At 39.0% G+C, this 24,987-nt stretch overlaps 1 protein-coding gene across 6 annotated transcripts in view; it reads right to left on the minus strand.

Annotated features, from left to right (window-relative positions):
• Positions 1–24,987, minus strand: part of CC2D2A (coiled-coil and C2 domain containing 2A) — a 136,036-nt gene that overhangs the window by 12,227 nt on the left and 98,822 nt on the right. For 4 of the 6 annotated variants that reach the window (XM_038008690.2, XM_038008691.2, XM_073012502.1 and 1 more), the window contains 8 exons: positions 22,937–23,042; positions 22,633–22,742; positions 21,032–21,128; positions 19,920–20,018; positions 16,135–16,311; positions 9,630–9,833; positions 3,082–3,171; positions 1,366–1,479 (listed from right to left, as the gene is read on the minus strand). In XM_038008690.2, coding sequence (XP_037864618.2) covers positions 1,366–1,479; positions 3,082–3,171; positions 9,630–9,833; positions 16,135–16,311; positions 19,920–20,018; positions 21,032–21,128; positions 22,633–22,742; positions 22,937–23,042 — 997 coding nt within the window. Of the gene's footprint in view, positions 1–1,365; positions 1,480–3,081; positions 3,172–9,615; positions 9,834–16,134; positions 16,312–19,919; positions 20,019–21,031; positions 21,129–22,632; positions 22,743–22,936; positions 23,043–24,987 lie in introns of those variants that run through there. The other 2 variants (XM_073012501.1, XM_073012504.1) reach the window with 2 other exon arrangements.

Here is a 24,987-nt window from a genome sequence, read left to right on the forward strand (position 1 = left end):
TTGCAAAATTCTTGCATCTGATACTAGTACAATGACCAAAAAATGATAGTCATCATCTTAACCAATATATCTTAAGATTAGCTGAAGAACTATTATTAGTGGAAATAAGCAGTCACTGGTGTTTTCTTCTTTTTAAGTCTATAGAAGGCCGATTATGTCTGAATAGAAATATTTCTATTTCTACTATAGTAACTTACATTTGGTAAACATTTGTAACTATGTAAATGCATAGTAGATTTTAAAGGACATATACCAAACAGTTAAGAATGACTGTACCTGGGGAGGGGAGTGGAATTGAGGGTTGGGGAAGTAGAAGTCTTGTTAAAGTATTCTGGGTCTTCCGACAAGGGACTTCTACTTTTTACACAGAATACTTATGTATCGTTAGATTCTATTTTTACAATGAGAATTTATTCATTTATTCCCCGTGTATGATTTCACTTGATGCTTACAACAGTTTTCTGGGGAAGGCAGGGCAGAAATTATCCCAGTTTCCTATAAAACCCAGAGTTGCTGAGTGACCTACTTAGTGTCACACAGCTAATGAGGAATGGGCACAGAATCTTGAACTTCAGCCTTGTGACTTCCAAGCCCAGTGTTCTTTTCTTGGGACCAGACTATCTGGGAGATAATGATGGAGAATGAATTTGAATATGAATATGGTACTACTTTATTACCTGCCTTGCAGCAACTCATGCTATCGAATTTCCAAGGATTCCTAGAGCCTTGTGGCCTCTTTGGATAAACTGCTCTAATCCATGTGAATTTTCTAAACTTACCTATTTGTATCCCAAATGTAGGGATATTTGTGGTGGGCTAGGGAAAAATTCTAATAGTCTCCAATCTAATAAAAATAACAATGTTAATATAAAAATAAAGCTGCTAATGTTCTTTTCATTTCTCCTTATCTGGCTTGTTCCTCTTTGCATGCCAGGCTAGCCGCAGATACCTATAGAAGCACTAGGCATGAAAGGAGAGATCTCTAACCTTACCACACACACTCCTTTGGATCCTCTTCATTGCAAAGCATGAAGAATACCACATCATTAAGGGAATCTGAATTCTTGGGAACATAGCTGGGAAGAGGCCCATACTAAAATGACAGAGCTAGGTGGGGGCTTTGGATGGTAAAGGGTTCGAGTTTGCCAAAAAACAATCTGAAGTGTTGCATGGGGCCCTGAGGACCACTGAAAACCATTTCATGTCTTATCACTGGTAGTTCTCTGTGCCTGTTATGGCATCTGTGGGCCACTTCCCTAGCAACCCGAAGGATCGTTATGAAAATATGTCCTGTGTGTAATCTGGAACACACAACTCTATTAGAGAAGTATACTCCTCTGTTAAAGGCAGCCTACATGATCTTACCTCAGGAATAGCGTTGCCCATCAACAGCCAGGCCTTCTTACCCAGAGACAGAAAGTAATTACACAATAGTACTGCATGTTCTTCTTCATCCCCTGCCAGGAGATCAAGAAATTGCTGACAAAAAGAAAAAATATGTCATATAACTAAATGCTTTATTCTGGATTGGTTGTGCAGGATTCTAATATGTCATAGTTGAGATTAGTGCCTTGAAGTGTAAGACCTATAATCTTGCCCCAAATTTTGATACTATGTTGATCATTCATTTTTTTAAAAAACCACTTTTAGTGGACATGGCCTTTTCTCTGATGATATAGATTTCTAGAATCAATAGTCACTATGATTGTGGTGGGGTCGGGGAGACAAATTTCAAAGTTTCATTTTTATTTTTAATGTATATATAGTTCATTATGTGCTAAACAATCTTTAAAGCATATTACTTCATTAAACTTATTTAATTCTAGAACAATCCTTTGAGGGAGGTACTCCTATTTGCCTATTTTACAGACGAGCAAGTTGAGGTACAGATTAATAAAGTAACACTTAGGAAGCAGTAAAGTCAGTCTAGCTCTAGAGCAAGGGTCCCCAGCCCCCTGGCTGTGGACTAGTGCCAGTCTGTGGCCTGTTAGGAACTGGGCTGCACAGCAGGAGGTGAGTAGCAGGTGAACAAGACTTACCACGTGAGCTCTGCCTCTTGTCAGATCAGTGGTGGCATTAGATTCTCATAGGAGTGCAAACCCTATTATGAATTGCACATGCAAGGGATCTAGGTCATGCAATCCTTATGAGAATCTAATGCCTGATGATCTGAGGTGAAACAGTTTCATTCTGAAACCATCATTCCAAAACCATCCCCGACTCTACCACTGACCCATCCGTGAAAAAATTGTATTCCACAAAACTAGTCCCTGGTGCCAAAAGGGTTGGGGACTGCTGCTCTAGAGTACATGAATTCTAGTCTTTCAGTAACTTCTTATAGATGTCTCAAAGTTGTAGAAATTTTATCTCTAAAATTGTCAACATTTATGTTGCCAAAATGTATTGGGGAACAAAAAATGTAAAGTGCACTTAAATTTCTTCAATTTAGGGCTGTACTTCAAAGGAAGTTGTATAATGCAGTTCAATTTTTTGCAAAACCAGTACAACATGAGATCCAGAAGCAGAATTAATACCTGTGATAATATATGCTTGTTTCATACTACCTATGATCTATTTGAAAGATTATGCAGCATACATAGATTGTAAATTCCATGAGGGCAGAGACTATGTTTATTTCACTTATAGCCAGAATTTAGTACAGCATCTGTATGTGGTGACCAAAAAGTACATACTGAATAAATAATAATATGCCATGCCTTACAAAGCCCACAAATTAAGGAATATATCATTTCTAATTATAATATAGAATGTAATTTTGGTATTTTCATGAACAAAACCAAGAAGTTTTACAGTAATACTGTGAGAGTAAATCAGCATTAAGACACCTGAAGTGTTATTTTTAAATTTTGTGTGAGTAATTAATTTTTTGTTAACTTCTGAACTTTGGGAAAATTGAATCAGGAAGAAAAAATACTTCAAAATTTAGCTCATATTACTAAACAACAGCCAATTAGATTTTTATGGCTAATGAATGTTAGAATTTAAAATTATGCAAGCCAGTTAGCTAATATTTCATTAAGTCAGCTCAAGTTAGTAAATCTGTGAAGAAGAACTACTTACATCAGATGTGCTCCAGAGGTCACAGATACCACCAAATGAGACAGTGTCAGGCAAGAAGGGAATCAAGGACACGTATCGAGCCACCAGTTCCTGTATAATCAAAATGAGCTTTACAGAAATAATTTCTAATAAAAGAGAATGCTGCATCCCCTACCTCATTTCTTAAATCTCAGATATTACAAACATTTACATGTACAAAATGAAACTAATGCTCACTAAATGCTTACTAAATATTGTATTAATAGCATCTCCATCCTCACCAAACATCCTATTTGGAAGGTTATTGTTATTACCCATCCTTTACAGATGAAGAAACTGTGTCCCTTTGACAAGTTTTTTTTTTTCTCTCTTTCATTTGGCACTACTTTACTTTCTGATATAACAAAACTTTCTAGAATCATCTTGAATTTTCACTTGGCCCAGTCTTGAAAGCAGTCACTTCTCTAAGGAGCCCTGGTTGAGAGGATGATAGTACTTGGGAACTAAGACACGTGATTCCCAATAGTAATTGGGAACCAAAACAGTGTGACGTTTCAATGCGTTTATACATTGTATAATGTTGAAATCAGGGTAATTGGCATATCCATCACTTTAAACATTTATCATTTCTTTGTGGTGATAATATTCAAAATCTTTTAGTTAGCTGGAAATACACTATACATTATTATTAACTATATTCATCATACTGTGTAATAGAACACCAGAACTCATTCTTCCTAACTGTAACTTCGCACCTGTTGAACATCCTCTCTCCATCCCCACTCCTGCCTTCCCTCCCCAGCCTCTAGTAAACACTATTCTACTCTCTACTTTGAGATAAACCTTTTTAGTTTCCACATATGCGTGAGATCATGTTGTGTCTGTCTTTCTGTGCCTGGCTTATTTCACTTAACATGCCCACCAGGTTCACCCATGTTGTCGCAAATGACAGAATTTCATTCTGTTTTGTGGATGATTGGCATTCCATTGTGTATATATACCACATTTTCTTTGTTCATTCATCCATAGATGGGTACTTTGCTTGATTCCATATCTTGGCTATTGTGAATAGCACTGCAGTACACGTGTGAGTGCAGATACTTCTTTGATATACTGATTTCATTTCCTTTGGATATATACCTAGTAATGGAATTGCCAGATCACATTGTAGTTCTGATTTTAATTTGTGAGGACCCTCTATACTATTTACCAGTATTGACTGTATTAATTTACATTCCTACCAACTGTGTATAAGAGTTCCTCTTTCTTCAGACCCTTGCCAGCATTTGTCATTTTTTGTCTTTCTGAAAAGAGCCATTTTAACTGGAGTGAGGTGGTATCTCATGGTTTTGATTTGCATTTCTCTGATGATTAGTGATGTTGAACATTTTTTTCATATGTTTGTTGGACATTTGTACGTCTTTTGAGAAATATCAATTCAGCTCTTTTGCTAATTTTTAAATCAAACTATTTGGGGTTTTCTGCTATTGAGTTGTCTCAGTTCCTTACATTTTCTAGATTTTAACACCTTGTTAGACACAGTTTGCAAATATTATCTCCTACAGGTTGTCTCTTGACTCTATTGATTGTTTCCTTTGCTGTGCAGAAGCTTTTTAGATTGATGTCATCTCATTTGTCTGTTTTTGCTTTTGTTGCCTGTGCTTTTGAGGTCTTATTAAAAAAATCCTCCCCAAATTTCATGAAGTACTTCCCTTGTGTTGTCTTTTAATAGTTTCATAGTTTCAGTTCTTACATTTAATTCATTAATCCTTTTAGAGTTGATTTTTGTATATGGTGAGAGATGGGGGCTCTCATTTTATTCTTCTGCCCATGGATATCATTTTTCCAGCACCATTTATTGACCAGACTGTCCTTTTTCTCAATGTGTGTTCTTGGTTCCTGAGTCAAAAATCAGTTGGCTGTAAATGCATGGATTTTTTTCTGGGTTTGCTATCCTCTTCCGTTGGCCTATATGTGTTTTCAGACCAGTGCCATGCTGTTTTAGTTACTGCAGTAGTATATTTTGAAGTCAGGTAGTGTGATACTTCCAGTTCTTTGTTCTTTTAATCAAGGTTACATTGGCTATTTGGAATCTTTTGTTATTTCCGTATGAATTTAAAAATTTTTTTTTCTATTTCTGTGAAGAATGTCTTGGTATTTTGATAGTGCATTGAATCTGTAGATTGCTTTGGGTAATATGGGTATATTAACAATATTAATTATTCCAATCCATGAACACAGGATATCTTTCCATTTATTTGTGCCTTCCTCAATTTCTTTCATCAGTGTTTGTAACTTTCTTTTTTTTTTTTTTTTGAGACGGAGTCTCGCTCTGTCACCCAGGCTGGAGTGCAGTGGCATGATCCTGGCTCACTGCAAGGTCTGCCTCCCGGGTTCACGCCATTCTCCTGCCTCAGCCTCCTGAGTAGCTGGGACTACAGGTGCCCGCCACCATGCCCGGCTAATTTTTTGTATTTTTAGTAGAGACGGGGTTACACCGTGTTAGCCAGTATGGTCTAGATCTCCTGACCTCGTGATCCACCCGCCTTGGCCTCCCAAAGTGCTGGGATTACAGGCACAAGCCACCACGCCCGGCCCAGTGTTTGTAATTTTCATTGCAGAGATCTTTCACCTCATTGGTTAAGTTTATCCCTAGGTATCTTATAAATTTTTGTAGCTATTGTATATGGGATTGCTTCTTGATTTTTTTAAGCTAGTTTATTATTGGTGTATAGAAGCACTACTAAATTTTCTATGTTGATTTTGTTTCCTGCAACTTTACTAAACTTATTTGTTAGTTCTAAGAGTTTCTTGATGGGGCCAGGCGCGGTGGCTCAAGCCTGTAATCCCAGCACTTTGGGAGGCCGAGACGGGCGGATCAGGAGGTCAGGAGATCGAGACCATCCTGGCTAATACAGTGAAACCCCGTCTCTACTAAAAAATACAAAAAACTAGCTGGGCGAGGTGGCGGGCGCCTGTAGTCCCAGCTACTCGGGAGGCTGAGGCAGGAGAATGGCGTAAATCCGGGAGGCGGAGCTTGCAGTGAGCTGAGATCTGGCCACTGCACTCCAGCCTGGGCCACAGAGCGAGACTCTGCCTAAAAAAAAAAAAAAAAAAAAGAGTTTCTTGATGGGGTCTTTAGGGTTTTCTAAATTTATCATCATGTCACCTGCAAATGAGAACAACTTGACTTCCTCCTTTACAATCTGGATGCCCTTTATTTATTTCTCTTGCCTAATTGCTCTAGCTACAGCTTTCAGTACTATGTTGAATAGAGTTGTAGAAAGTGGGCATCCTTGTCTTGTTCCAGATCTTAGAGGAAAACTTTTCAACTTTTCACTGTTAGCTGTGGGTTTGTCATATATGAACTTTATTGTGTTGAAATATGTTCCTTCTATACACAATTTGTTGAGTTTTTATCATGAGGGATGTTGAATTCCATTGAATTCTTTTTCACCATCTGTTGAAATGATTAAGTGGTTTTTGTCCTTGATTCTGTAAATGTGATGCATTACACTTATTGATTTGCCTGTGTTGAACCATCCTTGCATCCCTGGGATGAGTCCCACTTGACCATGTTGCATGATTTTTAAAAATATATTATTGAATTTTGTTTGGCAGTATTTTGTTGAGGATTTTTAGAGCTATGTTTATCCTAGAATATAGGCCTATAGTTTTGTTGTTGTTATGCCTCTGGTTTTCGTATCAGGATAATGTTGCCCCATAAAATGACTTTAACAGAGTTCCCTCTTCTTTAATTTTTTTTGGAATAGTTTGAGCAGAATTGATGTTAGTCGTTATTTAAATATTTGGTGGAATTCAGCAGTGAAACCATCAGGTCCTAGACTTTTCTTTGATAGGAGACTTTTCATACTGCTTCAATCTCATTACTTGTTACTGTTCTGTTCAGGTATATTTCTTCATGATTCAATCTTGTTAAGTTGTATATGTTCATGGATTTATTTGTTTCTTCCAAGTTTTATAATTTGGTGTGTAGTTGTTCAAATAAGTCTCTTATAATCATTTGCATTTCTGTGGTATCAGTTGCAGTGTCTCATTTTTTATTTCTGATTTTATTTAACTCATCTCTCTTTTTTCTTATTCCAGCTAAAGGTTTGTTGATTTTGTTTATCTTTTCTAAAAATCAGCTCTTTGTTGCATTGATCTTTTGCATTTTTAAGTCTTTATTTTGTTTATTTCTGCTCTTATTTTTATAATTTCTTCCCTTCTACTTAATTTGGGTTTAGATTCTCTGTGCTATATTCCAAATAATTTCTTTGCATGTGTATTCCAGTTCAATAATTCTCTCTGTATTTAACTGTATGTAAGTTACCTCTTATTTAACTGTATTCAATGTTTTGTTTAACCTGTTTAATTCCTAATTTTAACTATTATATCTTTTATTGTTATAAGTTCCATTTTGCACTTTAAAAAAATCTGCCTGTCAATTACAATGCTCTATTGTTTTTTAATTACACTTTAAATTCCCCAAATTTCTTAAACATATTAAACATGTCTATTTTATATTTTATATCCAATAATTCTCCTGTCTGAAGTTACTATGGCCTGATTCTTCAGTTTGTTGTTTTTGTGAATGAACTCTTACCTTCTTTATGGTGACTTCTTCATTGATGATCTTTCATTGTATGTTCATGTTGCTTGGAATTTTTTTCTGTGGAATTTTTTTGAGGCTGAGTTAGAGGGGCATTCTTCTAGGAATATTTGTGGTATTTGTGTTTGCTTTTGACAGGGATCTAGGGGCATTACCAACAGGAAATACTTTCAACTAGATTTTCAGTTGAGGTTTTTTTGGGTTATACAGGTGGTATAAATTCCAGTCTCAAATGTGAGTAAATACAGAGTAGGGGTTAGAAAATTTTCTTTTTTTCTCTTCCCTCCAAAGTCAAGACTGAGACAGGCAGGGTTTCTTCTGAAGACAGGGCATTTCCTAGTTTATCCATTGATGGTATTATCCTGAAGAGTCCCAACTGTGCATTTGAGTCTCTAATTCAGTCTTCCAGGCTGCTCTAGCCCCATGCATTATCCCTGTCTTCCACAGTCTTGTGGCTCATTGAAACCCAGCTATAGTCATTAGGAATTAACAGATGACCTGAGAGCAAACACTGTTTCAAGCTTTCATCCTTGTAGAATCTTGCTTTCTTATTTCTTGTCTCTTATATTTTCCCTTTCACTTTACTTTCATTTCAGCTATGACTTATTAGATATTTTATTTATCACTCTTAGTCCCAGCTACTTGGGAGGCTGAGGCAGGAGAATGGCGTGAACCCGGGAGGCGGAGCTTGCAGTGAGCTGAGATCCGGCCACTGCACTCCAGCCTGGGTGACAGAGCGAGACTCCGTCTCCAAAAAAAAAAAAAAAAAAAAGTGTTCTCTACTGGGAGACGTTTTCTGTACATCTACTGTGCTAGATAGAATAGAAGTCCCTATTATTGTTTTCTGTAAAAATTGAGTAATATAAAAAGCAAATGAAATATAGAACACAAAGTGGGGTTTTTTGATACATCTATATCTACAAAAAGATATATCATTACCTTATTTCTAAATTACTATATTAGTGACTATTAGTAGCAATAACTCCCTATATTATCGACTCTCCAAAGGCAGTTATGGGTTATGGTATCCATGTAAAATTAGCCTGGTTAACATATGGCTTCTGATTCACACAAGTTTGTGATGGGTATGGTACTCTGAAGCCAGAGAATGGTGCATACATATTTAATGGCCCAGTGTGGAAGTACTTTGGAATAATGGTCTAAATGCTGAAAATACTTAAATATTTGAAATAATTTTTGCTTAATTTGAACTCAGTGTATATATAGCATTAGGCATCATACTGGATAGTTGTCTTAATACAGTTGAATGTGTATAACTTCTGAAGTCAAAGGTATCAGTTCAAATCATAACAGAGTTATTGAGAATACATAATGAAAACATGTTTATGTAATACATTTTGGAAATGTAAAGTCCAACATATGGAAATATAGTGCCAGGGACATAGTAAGCACTCAATAATTTTTTGTTGAAACAGTGAACTAAGGATTATTATCATCCCTGGTACCTTTAGACTTTTTTTTTTTTTTTTTTTTTGAGACAGAGTCTTGCTGTGTCATCCAGGCTGGAGTGCAATGACATGATTTTGGCTCACTGAAACCTCTGCCTCCCGGGTTCAAGCTATTTTTAGGCCTCAGCCTCCCAAGGAGCTGGGACTACAGGCATGCACCACCACACCAGGCTGATTTTTGTATTTCCAGTAGAGATGGGGTTTCGCCATGTTGGCCAGGCTGGTGTCAAACTCCTGGCCTCAAGTGATCTGCCTGCCTTGGCCTCCCAAAGTACTGGGATTATAGGCATGAGCCACTGCCCGGCTGCCTTCAGACTTTTCTAAAGGAAGAAAACCTTATGTTAATAAAAATGTTTTAACCATTACTTTTATCATTAATGATCTTGATATAGTTAGTATCTTAAGCACTATGAAATATAGTAATTAAAATGGCAATATATTGAAATGTGGAAACAGTTTTAGCACAGCACTTACTATGAAATACTTACTGCAGTTGCCTGTAGATTATTGGGGTAGACATTAAGGAGCTCCTGAGGAGGGTTTAAAGGTTTGAGATAACGTGTGATAAAAACAGTTTTTCCGCTTATATCAATTACTGTTGTAAGACACTGACGATTTGGAAACTTTAAGGCACATTCAGCTTGAAATTTCTCAGTTGCTTGAAGTAATTTCTCATCTTCCTGAGACTCAAACTTCAAAAAGAAAGACTTCATGGAGTTTATATATGATTACAAGAGAGAAGGTACATGTTCAGATTCCACAGTCAACATGCATGAAATGTATGGTTTGGGAATATGACTGACTCCTTACAAAGCTGTCATGTCCTGGTGTCCCTGCAGCTTTATTTAAATTAAATTGGTAGTTTGAAAATTAGACCGACTTATTAAATACTTAAAATATATTTGACAGGATTGAAAGAAAGTAGTCAACAGGTAAGCAATAATATGGAAACTACTACATTAATGAAATAATCTGTGAAAATTAAACTGTGATGTACTAATTCTGATTCATGAGGCTAGAATTAGGCAATAGAGTTGCGTGTGTATTTTGATGGTGGTTTTAAGTGTGCAGGCTGGGGGGTGGCCTCAGAAAATCTAACATCTCAAATGCACATCTTAAGCAACTCACGTTAAATGGGCAGCAAATTTATGGATCTATATTGATGTGTTAAAATGTTTCAAGTCCATAAGCACTGTAATAACTAGTAGTAGTGGATCTGAGCACACAATTCCCAGACTTTTTTTTTTTTTTTTTGAGACAGGGTCTTATTCTGTCACCTAGGTTGCAGTGCTATGGCACAAATACAGCTTACTGTACCCTCAAACTCCTGGGCTCAAGTGATTCTCCCACTCTGGCCTCGTAAAGCAGTGGGATTACAAGCGTGAGCCACTACATCTAGCCACCAATTCCCAGACTTTTAAAAAGTAACTCAAAGCAGATAAAACAGAACGAATGTAAATTTCCTTTACACACATATTATTTCCCCTGCTAAAAGCTGCTACTAACAAAAATAACATGAAAAGGAGTGGGTATTTAAATATTTTAAAATGATTTTTTTGTATAAAAATATTTGTGTAGTTGGTTACATTTTAAGGGATTTCAGAACAAACTGAAAATTTTATTTTAAAAATTAATTTTGGGGACTGGGCACAGTGTCTCGCACCTGTAATCCCAGCACTTTGAGAGGCCAACACAGGAGGATCACCTGAGCCCAGGAGTTTGAGACCAGCCTGAGCAACATAGTGGGACGCTGTCTCTATAAAACAAACAAACAAACAAACAAACGGTTAGCCAGGTGTAGTGATGCGTGCTTGCAGTTCCAGTTACTTGGGAGGCGAAAGTAGGGGGCTCACTTGAGTCTGGGAGGCAGAGGTTCCAGTGAGCTGAGATTGAGCCATTGCACTCCACACTGGGCAACAGAGTGAGACTCTGTTAAAAAAAATAATGATTTTAAAATAGAATTTAGAGGCAGTGCTTGAAAATGTTTTTGACATTGTGGTATGTCTTCTCAGTCTTTCCCACATAGTAAGATTCCTGACTTTTAAGGGATTTTGTTTTTTTATCTCCAGTGTGGACAATACTACTTGGCACATAGTAAGTGTTTAACAAATGAGTGAATGAATGAGGCAATGGAAAACATTTCATTACTTTTTATGACCTCAAATAGAATCTAGATTATCCCAATTGTTCTTGTCTGCCCCTTATATTGGGGCTGAACTGTGGCTTCTATTTCAAATTTGATTACTATACCCTAAGAAGTTGGAGTAGTGGTTGTAGGGGTTATTTAGGATGGAGACATCTCCAGAAGCCTCCTATATATTCTCATAAAATGTTCCTTGACATCTAAATCTTAACATCGTCACAATGATAACTGCCTACTGCTGAGCATAGTACCAAGACACAGTAGCTACCTAATAAAAGTTACGACGAATATATAACTAAGTGAAAGAGGTAAGCTCATACGGCTTTGGTGTAGGTGTATCACAGATTTCTAATGTAGAATGGTCAATCCAGAAGTAATTGTAATCGTGGAAAAATGGAGAATTATAAAACAAGAATGATGTGCAAAAAAGCACACAGTTGAATTCATCCCTATTCCTCTAAAGTATTTCATTTACTCATTCATCCAAGTTTTGAAAAATGTTTGTTGGGAGTCTGAAAAATTCCAGCAGTCTGGATAAATGAGTATGAAAGAATCCTCCAAAAGAACTTTTAGTCTACAGGGGAACATTAATAAGCAATCAGGGACTTGAGACCCACAGTGCTGTGGGAGCATTTAAGAGAGGCAGCTATAGGCACTGTCCAAAAGAACAACAACAATCTTGAATCAGTACTGACTATTGGCCTTTCAAGTTAAAAAAAAAAAAAAAAAGGTGTGTCTAAAGCTTTTTCTTCCACTTTGATTGGAATGTTCTGTTGAGTCACTTGCCTCTATAAGCAGTGCTTCTTGAGGCCTGTGTTTGAATATTCCTTATGTACACCTAGCATACACATGGTAAGCATTTAGTCTTTAATACTTGTCCAGGTCACCAAGATGCCATTTTATGGTGTGAAACAGGAATTTAAAGAGTAGTAGTATGCTATGTTAGTGATCTAAGAAGTGCCAAGAACAAGTTAAATACTGAAAGAATTTAGGTCATTTATGATGAAACAAATTAAGGTAGAGTTGACTATTCAGTTTGATTCAACAGAAAATTTGAAAGGTTCTTGACTGGTTCAATTCTTTGACCTCTAATGTAAACGTATAAAAAACTGAATGGGTTTATGTTGCCTTTGAAAAGCTACACTGGCCAGGTGCAGTGGCTCACACCTATAATCTCAGCACTTTGGGAGGCTGACGCCGCAGGATCACTTGAGTCCAGGAGTTTGAGAGCAGCCTGAGCAACAAAATGAGACCTCAACTCTACAAAAAAATAAATAAATGAATAAAATTAGCTGTGCCTGGTGGCACATGCCTGCGGTCCCAGTACTTGGGAGGCTGAGGTAGGAGCATCGCTTGGGCTGAAGAGGTCGAGGCTGCAGCAAGCCGTGATTGTGCCACAGCACTCCAGCTGGGTAACAGAGCAAGACCCTCTCTCAAAAACAAAAAACAAGAACAAAAAATAAAAGCTGTACTGAGACAGCCCCAACCCACCAGAAATAACTTGCAGAGATATACTGTAAGAAGCAACTTGTGGATTTTATAGATTTGCAAAGAGTGGAGCTAGCTCCCAGTATGCAGGTGACATTCAGACTCATGACTTCTTAGATTCAAAGCTAACTAACAATCTTTCTCGTAAAATGAAATGGGCCAAAAGACAAGGCAGGACATTCCTCATGGAGCTGGAGACATCTGTAATTCAATGCCCAGGCATTACAGATACATGAAGACATAACACCTGTTCTTCAGGTGGCAGTGGACAGAAGCAGCTAATTAAAGCCTAATAACTATTGACCAATAAACAGTAAAACAAAATAGTACCTTCTTAAGCATGTTACTCATCTATCAGAGGCAAGAAAGAAAGAAAGAAAGAAAAAGAAACGAGGCAGGCTTTATTAACAGAAATAATCTTTTTTTAAAAAACGTAATTTTAACCAAGATCATGTAAGTGATATTAAAATAAGAGTTTCAGGAGTTTCCACAATGAGATACCATCTCACACCAGTTAGAATGGCAATCATTAAAAAGTTAGGAAACAACAGGTGCTGGCGAGGATGTGGAGAAATAGGAACACTTTTACACTGTTGGTGGGACAGAAACTAGTTCAACCATTGTGGAAAACAGTGTGGCGATTCCTCAAGGATCTAGAACTAGAAACACCATTTGACCCAGCCATCCCATTACTGGGTATATACCCAAAGGATTATAAATCATGCTGCTATAAAGACACATGCACACATATGTTTATTGCGGCACTATTCACAATAGCAAAGACTTGGAATCAAACCAAATGTCCATCAGTGACAGACTGGATTAAGAAAATGTGGCACATATACACCATGGAATACTATGCAGCCATAAAAAAGGATGAGTTTATGTCCTTTGTAGGGACATGGATGCAGCTGGAAACCATCATTCTCAGCAAACTATCACAAGAACAGAAAAATCCAAACACCGCATGTTCTCACTCATAGGTGGGAATTGAACAATGAGATCACTTGCACACTGGAAGGGGAACATCACATACCGGGGCCTGTTGTGGGGAGGAGGGAGTGGGGAGGGATAGCATTAGGAGATATACCTAATGTAAGTGACGAGTTAATGGGTGCAGCACACCAACATGGCACATGTATACATATGTAACAAACCTGCACGTTGTGCACATGTACCCTAGAACTTAAAGTATAATAATAAAAAGAACAACAAAACAAAAAAAGAGTTTCAGGAGTTTCTACCCATCTTTAAAAATTTTCCATTAGTAGATATGTTTAAAATATCCTGTGGAATGGTTCCATATAACATGGTGGTAGAGGAGAGACTCTAATCTGCTAATCTGGGAAGTATTGCTGTAAGTGGAAAAACAATTCCAGATTGTGGACCCTATAATTTTAGGATGAGAACTTCTCTCTCCTGAATCGTCTGCAAGTGAAACACTGAGTGGTGTTTTCTGCCACTGCTTGTTTTGGACATAAGGGTTTTGTCAATCAACATGCCTTCCTTATCAAACAGCCACAAAAAATCTGCCTTCCATAGGGGTTTTCTAAGCCCTCATTTTAGAGGTCTAACAGTGCAAAGGCAGAATCTGACTGCCATTTAACAGCTTTAGGGAAGGAAGGTTGCAGGACTTGAGGACTGTGGTTCAGAGCCCTGGAGGCCTCTTAAAAGTCCTGCAGTAAGAAGTCAGGGCCCGTGAGGGATGCCTAGTGTGGAGGAGTCTTGGGCTTTCATCCTTTCTGCCAGGATAGACTGCTTTCACATGTTTCAGAAACACACCCCCAAGGTGGGGTCCTAGCTGACTGCCTGTTCCTCAGTTATATATACATAGAAATAGCAAAATCATCTTTTGTCTAGAAGAATTTTTGTGTGTAAACATGTTTGTTGGTGTTCATTTGAATTTATATTATACATGAAGACAAACATTCAGAATATATTTTTCCCTTTCTAAAAATATTTTGAAATGCATATATCTAGAGAAGCACTGTTTTACTGACAAAATATACAATTAATTTAAATTTCCGTGCATTGCAGATGGGAGATAGTGATAATATTTTTCTCTGGGAACCAAATTGTAATACTGGAAAAAAAAGGAGTATGTTTATTTTTTTCCATCTCTGTCTAAATCTTAATTATAATGGATAGACTAGAGTAAGCACAATGATCTGTGCACTATAGGTTAGTAGTTAACAACTTAGGCTTACACGTGGATGTGAGCTTGGAGGAATTTTTATCTCCTTTTCTAGCCTACTGTACCCCCAGTGCCTAAGAAATGTCTGTCACATAGAAGATGTGCAGTAAATATATGCTGAATATATACAGTTTAGAGTCAGACAAACTTGTGTTACCTCTGCCTATGTCACCCTGCATAAATCGAACCTTATTTTCCTCTTCTATAAGTTGGAAACCCCTTGTCCAAGACACCTATGCGTATTCAGGTGAGAACATGTATCCAAAGTTTGACGTAGTGCTGAGGACAGAGTAAGGATTCAGTACATTATGGTGGTGGTTGTAGATGTTATTACTGTATTTGTTTACATATGAATAAGAGGTCACCATCAATATATTCTCCCAAATCCAATGAGGGCAGTATGTATAAATGCTGTACAGGTATGTTAGAGGAAGACATTTATTTCTTAACACATTTATGCCTGAAGTTGCAATTTTTTGAATTTTTGCAGTCAGACCTTGGCAATGACCTTGAGAGGTAGGCTATAAATAACTCCCACATGCTTAGTGTTCCAGTAATGGAAGACTAGGCATAAATGGGTTTAATGAAGGTTCGGGGACAGTTGCTAACCAGTGAAAGTTCTGGAAACTCTTTTCTAGAGCTGTTTAAAAGCATACTTGTACATATGTTTATTTGTTTCATGAAATGAACTGAGGTGACTCATGAAGGTCATCTAGTCTTGTGATCCTTTGAATTGATTGAATGCATACCATAGCCAAGGATGTAAGATCAGACATGGAAATGTATTCTTGCCAATACTTGTCAAATAAAAGAGCAATCTGATTTTCTAGTTTGTGATATTTTATTTTCTTCACATTGAGAACAGTCTTCTAGAAGTAGAACATGTTTATATTTGTCTTGCTTTGACTAAAAGTCTTAAGTTTTAGGCAAAGCAAGACAAATATAAACATATTGCTGATTGACCCAATTACTGGTTCAGTGAAAGTACAGACCCACACATCTATTTTCTCACCACCATTCTGTCTAAACTGAAAGAATAATAAATGGAGATTGAAGTAAGGAAACCTCTGTTTGTGGACTACAGTCAAAGTTCATAAAAGCATAGCCTAGCAAGCACTTCTTGCGTTTTATCAAGATAGACATGGGTTTCCAAATTATAAGCAGTTACCTTTTCTCGAATGGACTCTCCGGGAACCAGCTGGGGCTCAATGGTAATAAAGAGGGTAATGTAGGAGCCTTCACTTAAGCTTCGGAAAGAATCAAAACCCCGCTCAAGAATCATATTTCGCTCCTTACTGTAGCCCAGAAGAACTGGGGGAATATCTATTTTAAATGTTCCATCAATCTGTGAAGAAAATGAGACTTGGTAAACATCCTGATGCTCTTTCCAACAGAAGTTCAGAGGCAAGTATCAGCTCCTCATTGTCTAATAAATTGAATCAAAACTGCGCAGACTGGCATTCAAAGCCACTCCCATCTTTCTGACCTCATCTCTCTAAGCACTCACCAGAAAGGGCTCTGTACGTCATTGCCTTCTTTTCATTGCTTGGCAGAGGGTGTACTGAATATATAATTTGCTTCATTTCAAATCTTGCTTTAAATGCAGTTTTGGGTTGAAAACTTGGTTTACAGATGAGGAATCTGAGGCTTCCTCATTAGTAAAAAGAGATAATAATGGTATCTACTTTGTGGGGTTGTTATGAGTAGTGAGTGAATAGATAATAAAACACTAAGAAAAACGTCCAGCATACGGTAAGCAATCAATAAATATTGGCTACTGGCCGTTCCCCATTTCTAGAATGCTCAGCTTCCCATCTCCATTTTTCAGAATTTTAATTATTTTCCAAAGCTGAGATCAAATGTTGTCTAAGGATACAGGAAAACAAGAGTATAAAAACTATGGCAGGCCAGGCACAGTGGCTCACGCTGGATATCCCAGGACTTTGGGAGGCCGAGGCAGGTAGAGTACTTGAGGTCACAAGTTTGAGACAAGCCTGACTAACATGGTGAAACTCCATCTTTACCAAAAATACAAAAATTAGCCAGGTGTGGTGGCACACGCCTGTGGTCCCAGCTACTTGGGAGGCTGAGGCAGAACAATCGCTTGAACCTGGTAGGCAGAGGTTGCAATGAGCTGACATGGCGCTACTGCACTCCAGCCTGGACGACAGAACCAGACTCTCTCAAAAACAAAAAAAACTATGGCATGGAAGGTACAGCTGAAATAACCGAGCTTGTTTATTCTGTAAAATAGATTACACAGGAGGGAATGTGTGCCATTTTTGAAGATTTGAAGTATAAGGATTTAAGACAGGGTTTCTCAGCTTGGGCACTGTGGTGGTTAAGTGTCAACTTGATTGGACTGAAGGATATAAAGTATTGTTCCTGGGTGTGCTGCCAAAGGAGATTAACATTTGAGTCAGTGGACTGGGAGAGGCAGACCCACTCTCAATCAGCACCATCTAATCAGCTGCCAGCATGGCTAGGAGAAGAGTAGGCAGAAGAACGTGGAAGAACTAGACTGGCTGAGCCTTCCCCTCTTCATCTTTCTCCCATGCTGGATGCTTCCTGCCCTCAAACAGACTCCATGTTCTTCAGTTTTTGGACTCTTGGACTTACACCAGTAGTTTGCCACGGGCTCTAGGGCCTTCGGCTACAGACCATAGGGAAGCAGTTTTGATTCAGCTTCCCTACTTTTGAGGTTTTGGGACTCGGACTGGCTTCCTTGCTCCTCAGCTTGCAGATAGCCTATTGTGGGACTTCACCTCGTGATTGTGTGAGTCAATTCTCCTAATAAACTCCCTTTCATATATATATATATCTACCCTATTAGTCCTGTTCCTTTAGAGAACCCTAATACAGGCACTGCAGATATTTGGCCAGATCATTGCTTGCTATGGAGGGCTGTCCTGTGCATTGTAGGATGTTCAGCAGCATCCCTAGCCTCTGCACACTAGATGCCAGTAGCAGTACCAACTCTTACTAGTTGTGACAGCCAAAAATGTCTTTAGACATTACCAAATGTAGGTACACTTAAGAACACGTGCTTTGGAGTCAGACAAACTTTTTAAATGACAGAAGTAATAAAGTCATTCTCCAAAATGTACTGAAACATAGAAATCAAAAAGTTTAATAGTTTTCTCTGCTTTTACCAACCTCATTTCCCAGGGATAAGCAATGATAGTATATAGAAAGCCAGTACAAGTTGAATCTCACCTCTATTGTAAACTTTGTGATTTGAGCAAGTTCCTTAACCTCTTTAGGCTTCTGTTTCTTCATTTATAAAGTGTGAGGTTCAATTGAGGTGATGTATAAACTACCTAGCAATAACATATAATATGCACCCACTAAATATTGTTATTAATATTATTATTGTTGAATCAGGTTTCTACTTGTTATGTGTGGCTCCAGAGAACTGAGCCAGGACCTAAGAATAGGAATTACAGGGAAGTATATAGATTATGGCACAGTTCAAGGAAAACCTTTATGACAGAGCTATTGGGAAGAGAACAAACTGCCTCAGAAGGTAGTGAGTTTTAGAGACACCTACACAGAGCACAGATATTACCAGAATATAGTGAAGGAAATTCACTTGTCAAGGAGTTTAGAGTAATTCTTTTTGAATACCTTCCCAAATGTGAAATTTAGCAATGCCAAACAACTATCACAGGCAGTGTGATTTGCAAAATAATGTGCTTTTGAATTTTTCTTTTTTCTGTTTAAAATCTATTCAGAGAAGGAAGTGTAAATTCTTTTGACAAACATGTCACTGCATAACCTGTAGCCAGTCCCTTTTGCTTAGGGAAGATTGCATTTCCAATTGATCCTTGGAATACAAACCAATTCAAGCCTCTCAGACTTGAGTTTTGGTCTTGGTCTTTTTTTTTTTTTTAGACGGAGTCTCGCTCTGTTGCCCAGGCTGGAGTGCAGTGGCGCGATCTCGGCTTACTGCAAGCTCCGCCTCCCGGGTTCACGCCATTGGTCTTGGTCTTAATGGAGAGTTTGTGGTCCAGACAGCATTTACACTGTGTGGACATCACAGTGATTCAAAGCCTCCTGTTGCCATGGACTTAATACTGGTATGTTAAAGCGATTTCAGAATCTTTAACTGTCCTAGATTAGAGCTACTAAGTCATTCAAGAGTTGTCAACTTAATGGATCCCCTTAATCAAAACCATTAACTCTGCAGAAGGGTGTCTTTGTTAAGCATGTCTCTGCACTTTTCATGTTTTAAATAGTGAGTACTTGTAGAAATATTAATGGAAAGCACTTGATTGAATGGGCTTTCAACTGACCTGATTGTTTTCTTCAAGTTACTTTCAGGCATCTATCCATTCCACCTTTGTTGTTTTGACATGTTTCCACTTTATTCTACCTTATTCTTTACTTTTATTTAATATTTAAAAATTCTCAGATTTGAAAAGTCATACATTAACTGCTAATTCTAAGGAACATAGATGCTTAATGCAAATGTGACAGAATATCAATGGTTTTAGAGGTTTGTTTCTTTTGAGCCTTCTATGGGCTTTGCATGTATATTCTTCCAGTGTTGAGGATGTACCACACAAAGGAAGTTTTTTCTTTTTTTTCTTTTCGACATGGAGTCTTGCCCTCTTGCCCAGGCTGGAGTGCAATGGCACGATCTCGGATCTCTGCAACCTCTGCCTCCCGGGTTCAAGCTATTCTCCTGCCTCAGCCTTCCGAGTAGCTGGGATTACAGGTGCACGCCACCATGCCCAGCTAATTTTTTGTATCTTTAGTAGAGATGGGGTTTCACCATGTTGGCCAGGCTCGTCTCCAACTCCTGACCTCAGGTGATCTGCCCTCCTTGGCCTCCCAAAGTGCTAGGATTACAGGCCTGAGCCACCGTACCAGGCCACAAAGAACGTTTTAATAGGAAAAATGGATAGAGAAATTCCGTGCTGTCGTGGACCTCTGACTTTAGATACTTACCCTTGCTTGGAAATATATTGTGCTAAATGGAATTTTCACACATCCCAGCCAGTGTCTCTCAATACGGGTATGGATTCCACTTCCTCTTTCACGGTCATCCTGAAGGAAGGGTGGGAAGTAATAGTTGCTTAAGAACTCCAGGAACTCATTTAATTAATCTGGCAGCAGGAAAGCAGCAAGATTTTAGCTGAAAGCATGTGAACTTACATTAGACGGACCTAATCAAATTCTGGTACAGATAACGTAATGGCTTTGTGGCCCTAGGAAAGTCATTTGACCTCTCTGAACCTCAGTTTTCTCATCAATAAACTAGAGATTTAACAATCTATAGGATTATTTAGAATAAAATCAGACAATGTGTGTAAAGCACCTAGTACAATTCCTGGCACGGAGCAGACACTCAAGTGAAAATAAAAAAACTACCTCCTTCTCCCTCTTCCCTTTCCTCATTTATACATGTCAAGTTTCAAATATTTCTAACACAAGAAAGTTGGAAAATGTTATCAGAGGTGTTTGAACCAAAGCGACTCCATCTTGAGTAAGGGCTGGGAAACATGAGGCTGGTACTTGCTGGGCTTTCCCAGAAAGTTAGGCATTCCTGGCCTTTAGATGTTTACAGTTAAGGGAACAGACTGATAACATTTACTAAACAGGCCCAGACTTAGGAGTGTCCTGATATCCCGATATCTTGAGAACAGAAGCATTCCTAATTTTGTTTTAAATATATTATAGATTCTTGCAAAATATAGTAATTTAGAAAATTAATACTTTATCACAAACTCTTGTAGCAGAGCACATCTTCCCGTGGTCTTTTTTTTATCCTGTATCTAAACAAGAGTTCACCCAGGGTGAATGCATTCTTCCTCTTACTTTCAAGACCACCCAATTCTGTCTATGGAGTAGCTATTCTTTCACCACTTTAGTTTCCTAATAAACTTGCTTTTGCTTTGCACTGTGGACTTGCTCTGAATTCTTTCTTGTGTGAGATCCAAGAACTCTCTCTTGGGGTCTAGATCGGGACCCCTTTCTGGTAACAATGTGATTGGAACTTACGTAGTGGGTAGATGATATGAAAATGAATACAAGTGTCTTTCTTAAAACTGAGAACTTACCTCTAAGACATCATGTAGTACTTCATCAAAAATGTTAATGAACACAATGTCTTTCACTGACTGTAGACTGGCTGTGCTATAATCTCCATTAGGAGCCCTGCAAGACAGCACATGACCAGGGACTGTGAAAACAGGCAACATAGAAATTATGAGCATTCAAATGTCAGCATTTGAAAAATACCCAAATATGAGCATAGATGTTAGAATTAAAAGCACTGCCTTCATTTCTAGGATTTCTCTTGTACAGGGATACTATAATACCTACATTCAAATGGGCAGAGCATTAGATTAGAGACTGTGCAGAGACAAACCGTCTGCTGGCTTGTCCTGGTGAGTCTCATATTCCCCCACACCCTTGTGGTAAGCTTTTCAAGGAGGCAGCTTGCCAGGACTGAGCTGGCTCAGTGGACAGGCTACAAGGTTTCCAGCTGACACTGGAGCTAGTATATGGCGTTTCTAAGCAACTGGGCCCCAGAAGGGTGCTTCTCCAGCAAGACCACTCTCCAGTGATAAACTTCCTACTGGCTGGTTAGTTGCATGGTCCCTGCCTCACACTCACTTTTTCTGTATATAAGTAAAGCAATACAGGGGTGAGGTCTCCTGTAACATAACCCAATCTGAGTCTAGCTAAGCCTGGAGCAACCATGCCTCTGCATGGCAGGGCTAGTGACTGGGGTACTAGGTGTATTTTGTTGAACATTTACCTTTATGTTTTCTTGTTCTTTTTGCTTGTTCTGTGCATAATAGTGGTAGCTGTTATGCACAGCTTCTGACTTAACTAGTTCTTATTTATTTATTTATTTGAGACAGAGTCTCGCTCTCTCACTAAGGCTGGAGTGCAGTGGCATGATCTTGGCTCACTGCAACTTCCACCTCCCGGGTTCAAGTCATTCTCCTGCCTCAGCCTCCAAGTAGCTGGGATTACAGGCATTGCCCTGGCCTCAAGTGATCTGCCTGCCTTGGCCTCCCAAACTGCTGGGATTACAGGCATGAGCCACCATGCTTGGACTGACTTAAGTAGTTCTAATCCTTGCTCTGTCTCTAATTTACTGTGTGGCTTTAAGTAAGTCACCTTCCCTTTTTGGGTTTTAGTTTCTTCTCCATAAAGGTAGAGGTTGGACTAGATAATCTCCAAGCTTGCTTCAAGTACTGAAATAATAATAACCATTTAAATACCTAAAATCCTTTGATCAAACTTCTGAAATGTCTATTTATTTCTGGTGAGGAAGAAAGTATGATTTATGGGAACTAAGGAGTTTCAGATTTACTTGAGGGGACAGAGGAAGAAAGGAAAGCAATGTAGGTCATTGGGGTCAAGGGAATGAAAAACTTTGGACTTTAAGAAGCCAGAGCCTGGAGGAGTGTAGGATGTCCCAACAATGAACCTGGGGTTTTAAAAGTTGAACATTTTTCCGTTTTTATTCTTGAAGGGAGTCAGCTGTGGTACAAAGGAAAAGCATGGGACTTGGTGTCAGGACACCTGGATCTTGTTGCCGCTCACTAGCTACAAAACCCTTCATCTTAGCTATTTCTTATGAGCCTGCTTTCTTCACATTTCTTCAAAATGTCCTATAGTTCTTTAAAGAGGAAAATATGCTTACCTAAATGGAAGTTCTAGTTCTTCATTCCAGCTGGGGTTTGGTCCTTCAGCCGTAGTTGTATGGCAAACTGTTCGTTGAAAAGAGACTTCTACAAAGGGACGTACTAAAACCTTAAAATCAAGAGCAAATTCTGAGTTCCCAGTGGTTAGTCAAATTATTTTATTCTTAGCAAAAATATAGTATATTTACTAAATAGTATGTTTCCAAAGAAAATGAAGCAGGCAGCAGACTATCCATGAAGTTTACAGGCATTTCTTAAAAACGTAAGGGACAAGATGGAAAGCTGAAGTCTAGCATCTCTCACCTGGCTGAGGGGGTAGTCAGCATTGTGGGTTGGGCTATGTGTGCTTGGGGAAGCAGCATGCTTTTCACTGAACATCCTTGAAGACTTTGACGGCTGCTGGAATTTGCTAGGAGGGAAAATGTATGAAGGAAGTTAATGATGAGGGAAGTCTAATTATATATTGAGAAGATGATTATTTATTTATTGAGACAGGGTCTTGCTCTGTCGCCCAAGCTGAAGTGCAGTGGCATGATCTTGGCTAGTGCAATCTCAGCTCACTGCAACCTCTGTCTCCCAAGCTCAGGTGATCCTCCCACCTCAGCCTCCCAAGTAGCTGGGACTACAGGTGTGAGTCACCACACCTGGCTAATTTTTGTATTTTTAGTAAATATGTGGTTTTGCCATATTGCTAAGGCTGGTCTCAAACTCCTGAGCTCAAGTAATCCGCCCACCTTGGCCTCCCAAAGTGCTGGAGTCACAGGCATGAGTTACTGCACCCAGCCTTATTTTTATTTTTATTTTTAAAATTTTTTGAGATAGGGCCTTGCTCTGTTGCCCAGGCTCGAGTACAGTGGCATGATTATGGCTCACTCAAGCAATTCTCCCACTTCAGCCTCCTGAGTGGCTGAGACTACAAACACACTCCACCATGCCCAGCTAATTTTTAAAATTTTTTGTAGGGACCAGAGGTCTCAGTACGTTGCTCAGGGTGGTCTTGAACTCCTGCGTTCAAGTGATCCTCCTGTCTTGGCTGATATTACAGGTGTGAGCTACCATGCCCAGCTTGAGAAGATGCTTTTTTCCAAAGATGTATGGCCCTGGTGGCTGTGGTGACAAACATTCTCCCTTAAGCTTGTTGACATTGCAGAAGGCTTTAGTATGCTCTGGTCCCCACTGAGTCACCTAGAGATTGCTAGAGCCTTCCCCAACTTCCATTCCCAGGCCTGTGTGCTAAGAACAAAGGAAAATGTCTCCTTTCTCCTCCCCTCTAGGGGGCGCCCGAGTGGGGGACCTGCCTTTCCCTCCATAGATGAGAGCCTCGATCCCTCACAGGTAGGAGATCTGAGCTTCCTGACCAGCCTGAGCCGTCTCCATCCAGTCCAGGTTCTCCCCACTGTATGTTCTTTGTACCTGTACCCTCCAATAACCCCAAGCTACACATGTCAGGCAAGGAATCTCTTGGGGCCTGCCAAGCCTCATCAGGAAAGGGAGGTGCAGGGATTCCTAGCTTGAGTTAGGATCAGGGAGTCTTATCCTCTTCTCCCTTCTCAACTGCTGTTCTAAGGAACAAATGAAGGTCAAATCCAGAGAGCCTCTTCTGGATACCTCCCCCATCACCGTAACAACATACTTGCATATTTGTATTGAACCTTATGGTTTGCCAAGTATTTCACATTCATTACTGGGCAAAATACAAATAGTCTCTTTCTATAGACTATCACCTTTCACAGCTAAAGTTTCAGACAAATGTAAGTGGAACATTTAACACAACAGCTACCATAGAAAAGCTCTTTTCTCTTTGGAAAACCATCAGTTACTTTATTAAACAAACATTTGTGGCTGGATGCAATGGTTCATGCCTGTATTCCTAGCACTTTGGGAGGCTAAAGTGGGAGAACTGCTTAAGCCCGGGAGTTCAAGACCAGCCTGATCAACAGAATGAAACCCCATCTCTAAAAAAATAATAAATTAGCTGGGTTTGGTGGTGTGTACCTGTAGTCTTAGCTACTTGGGAGGTTGAGGCAGGAGGATCTCTTGAGCCCAGGAGTCCCAAGTCTGCAGTAAGTTATGATTGCACCACTGCACTCCAGCCTGGGTGACATAGGAAGACCCTGGCTCTAAGAAGTAAAATAAAAAAAACCCCAAAACCCATTTTTTTATTACCTATATTTTCAGCCCCATGTTAGACTTTGGGCTTTTAAGATGAAGAAGATAACACTTCAGTGCAGACTAGACTGGAAGGCAGACACTTAAACAAATCATCTCAATAAAGTGAGATAGGTATTAGACTAGAGGGATGGTCAGAGGCTGTATGAGAACAGTGAGGGAGGCAAAAAACAAATAAAACAAAC

This window comes from Chlorocebus sabaeus, chromosome 27 (genome assembly GCF_047675955.1).
Source record: "Chlorocebus sabaeus isolate Y175 chromosome 27, mChlSab1.0.hap1, whole genome shotgun sequence".
Classification (NCBI taxonomy): Eukaryota; Metazoa; Chordata; class Mammalia; order Primates; family Cercopithecidae; genus Chlorocebus; species Chlorocebus sabaeus.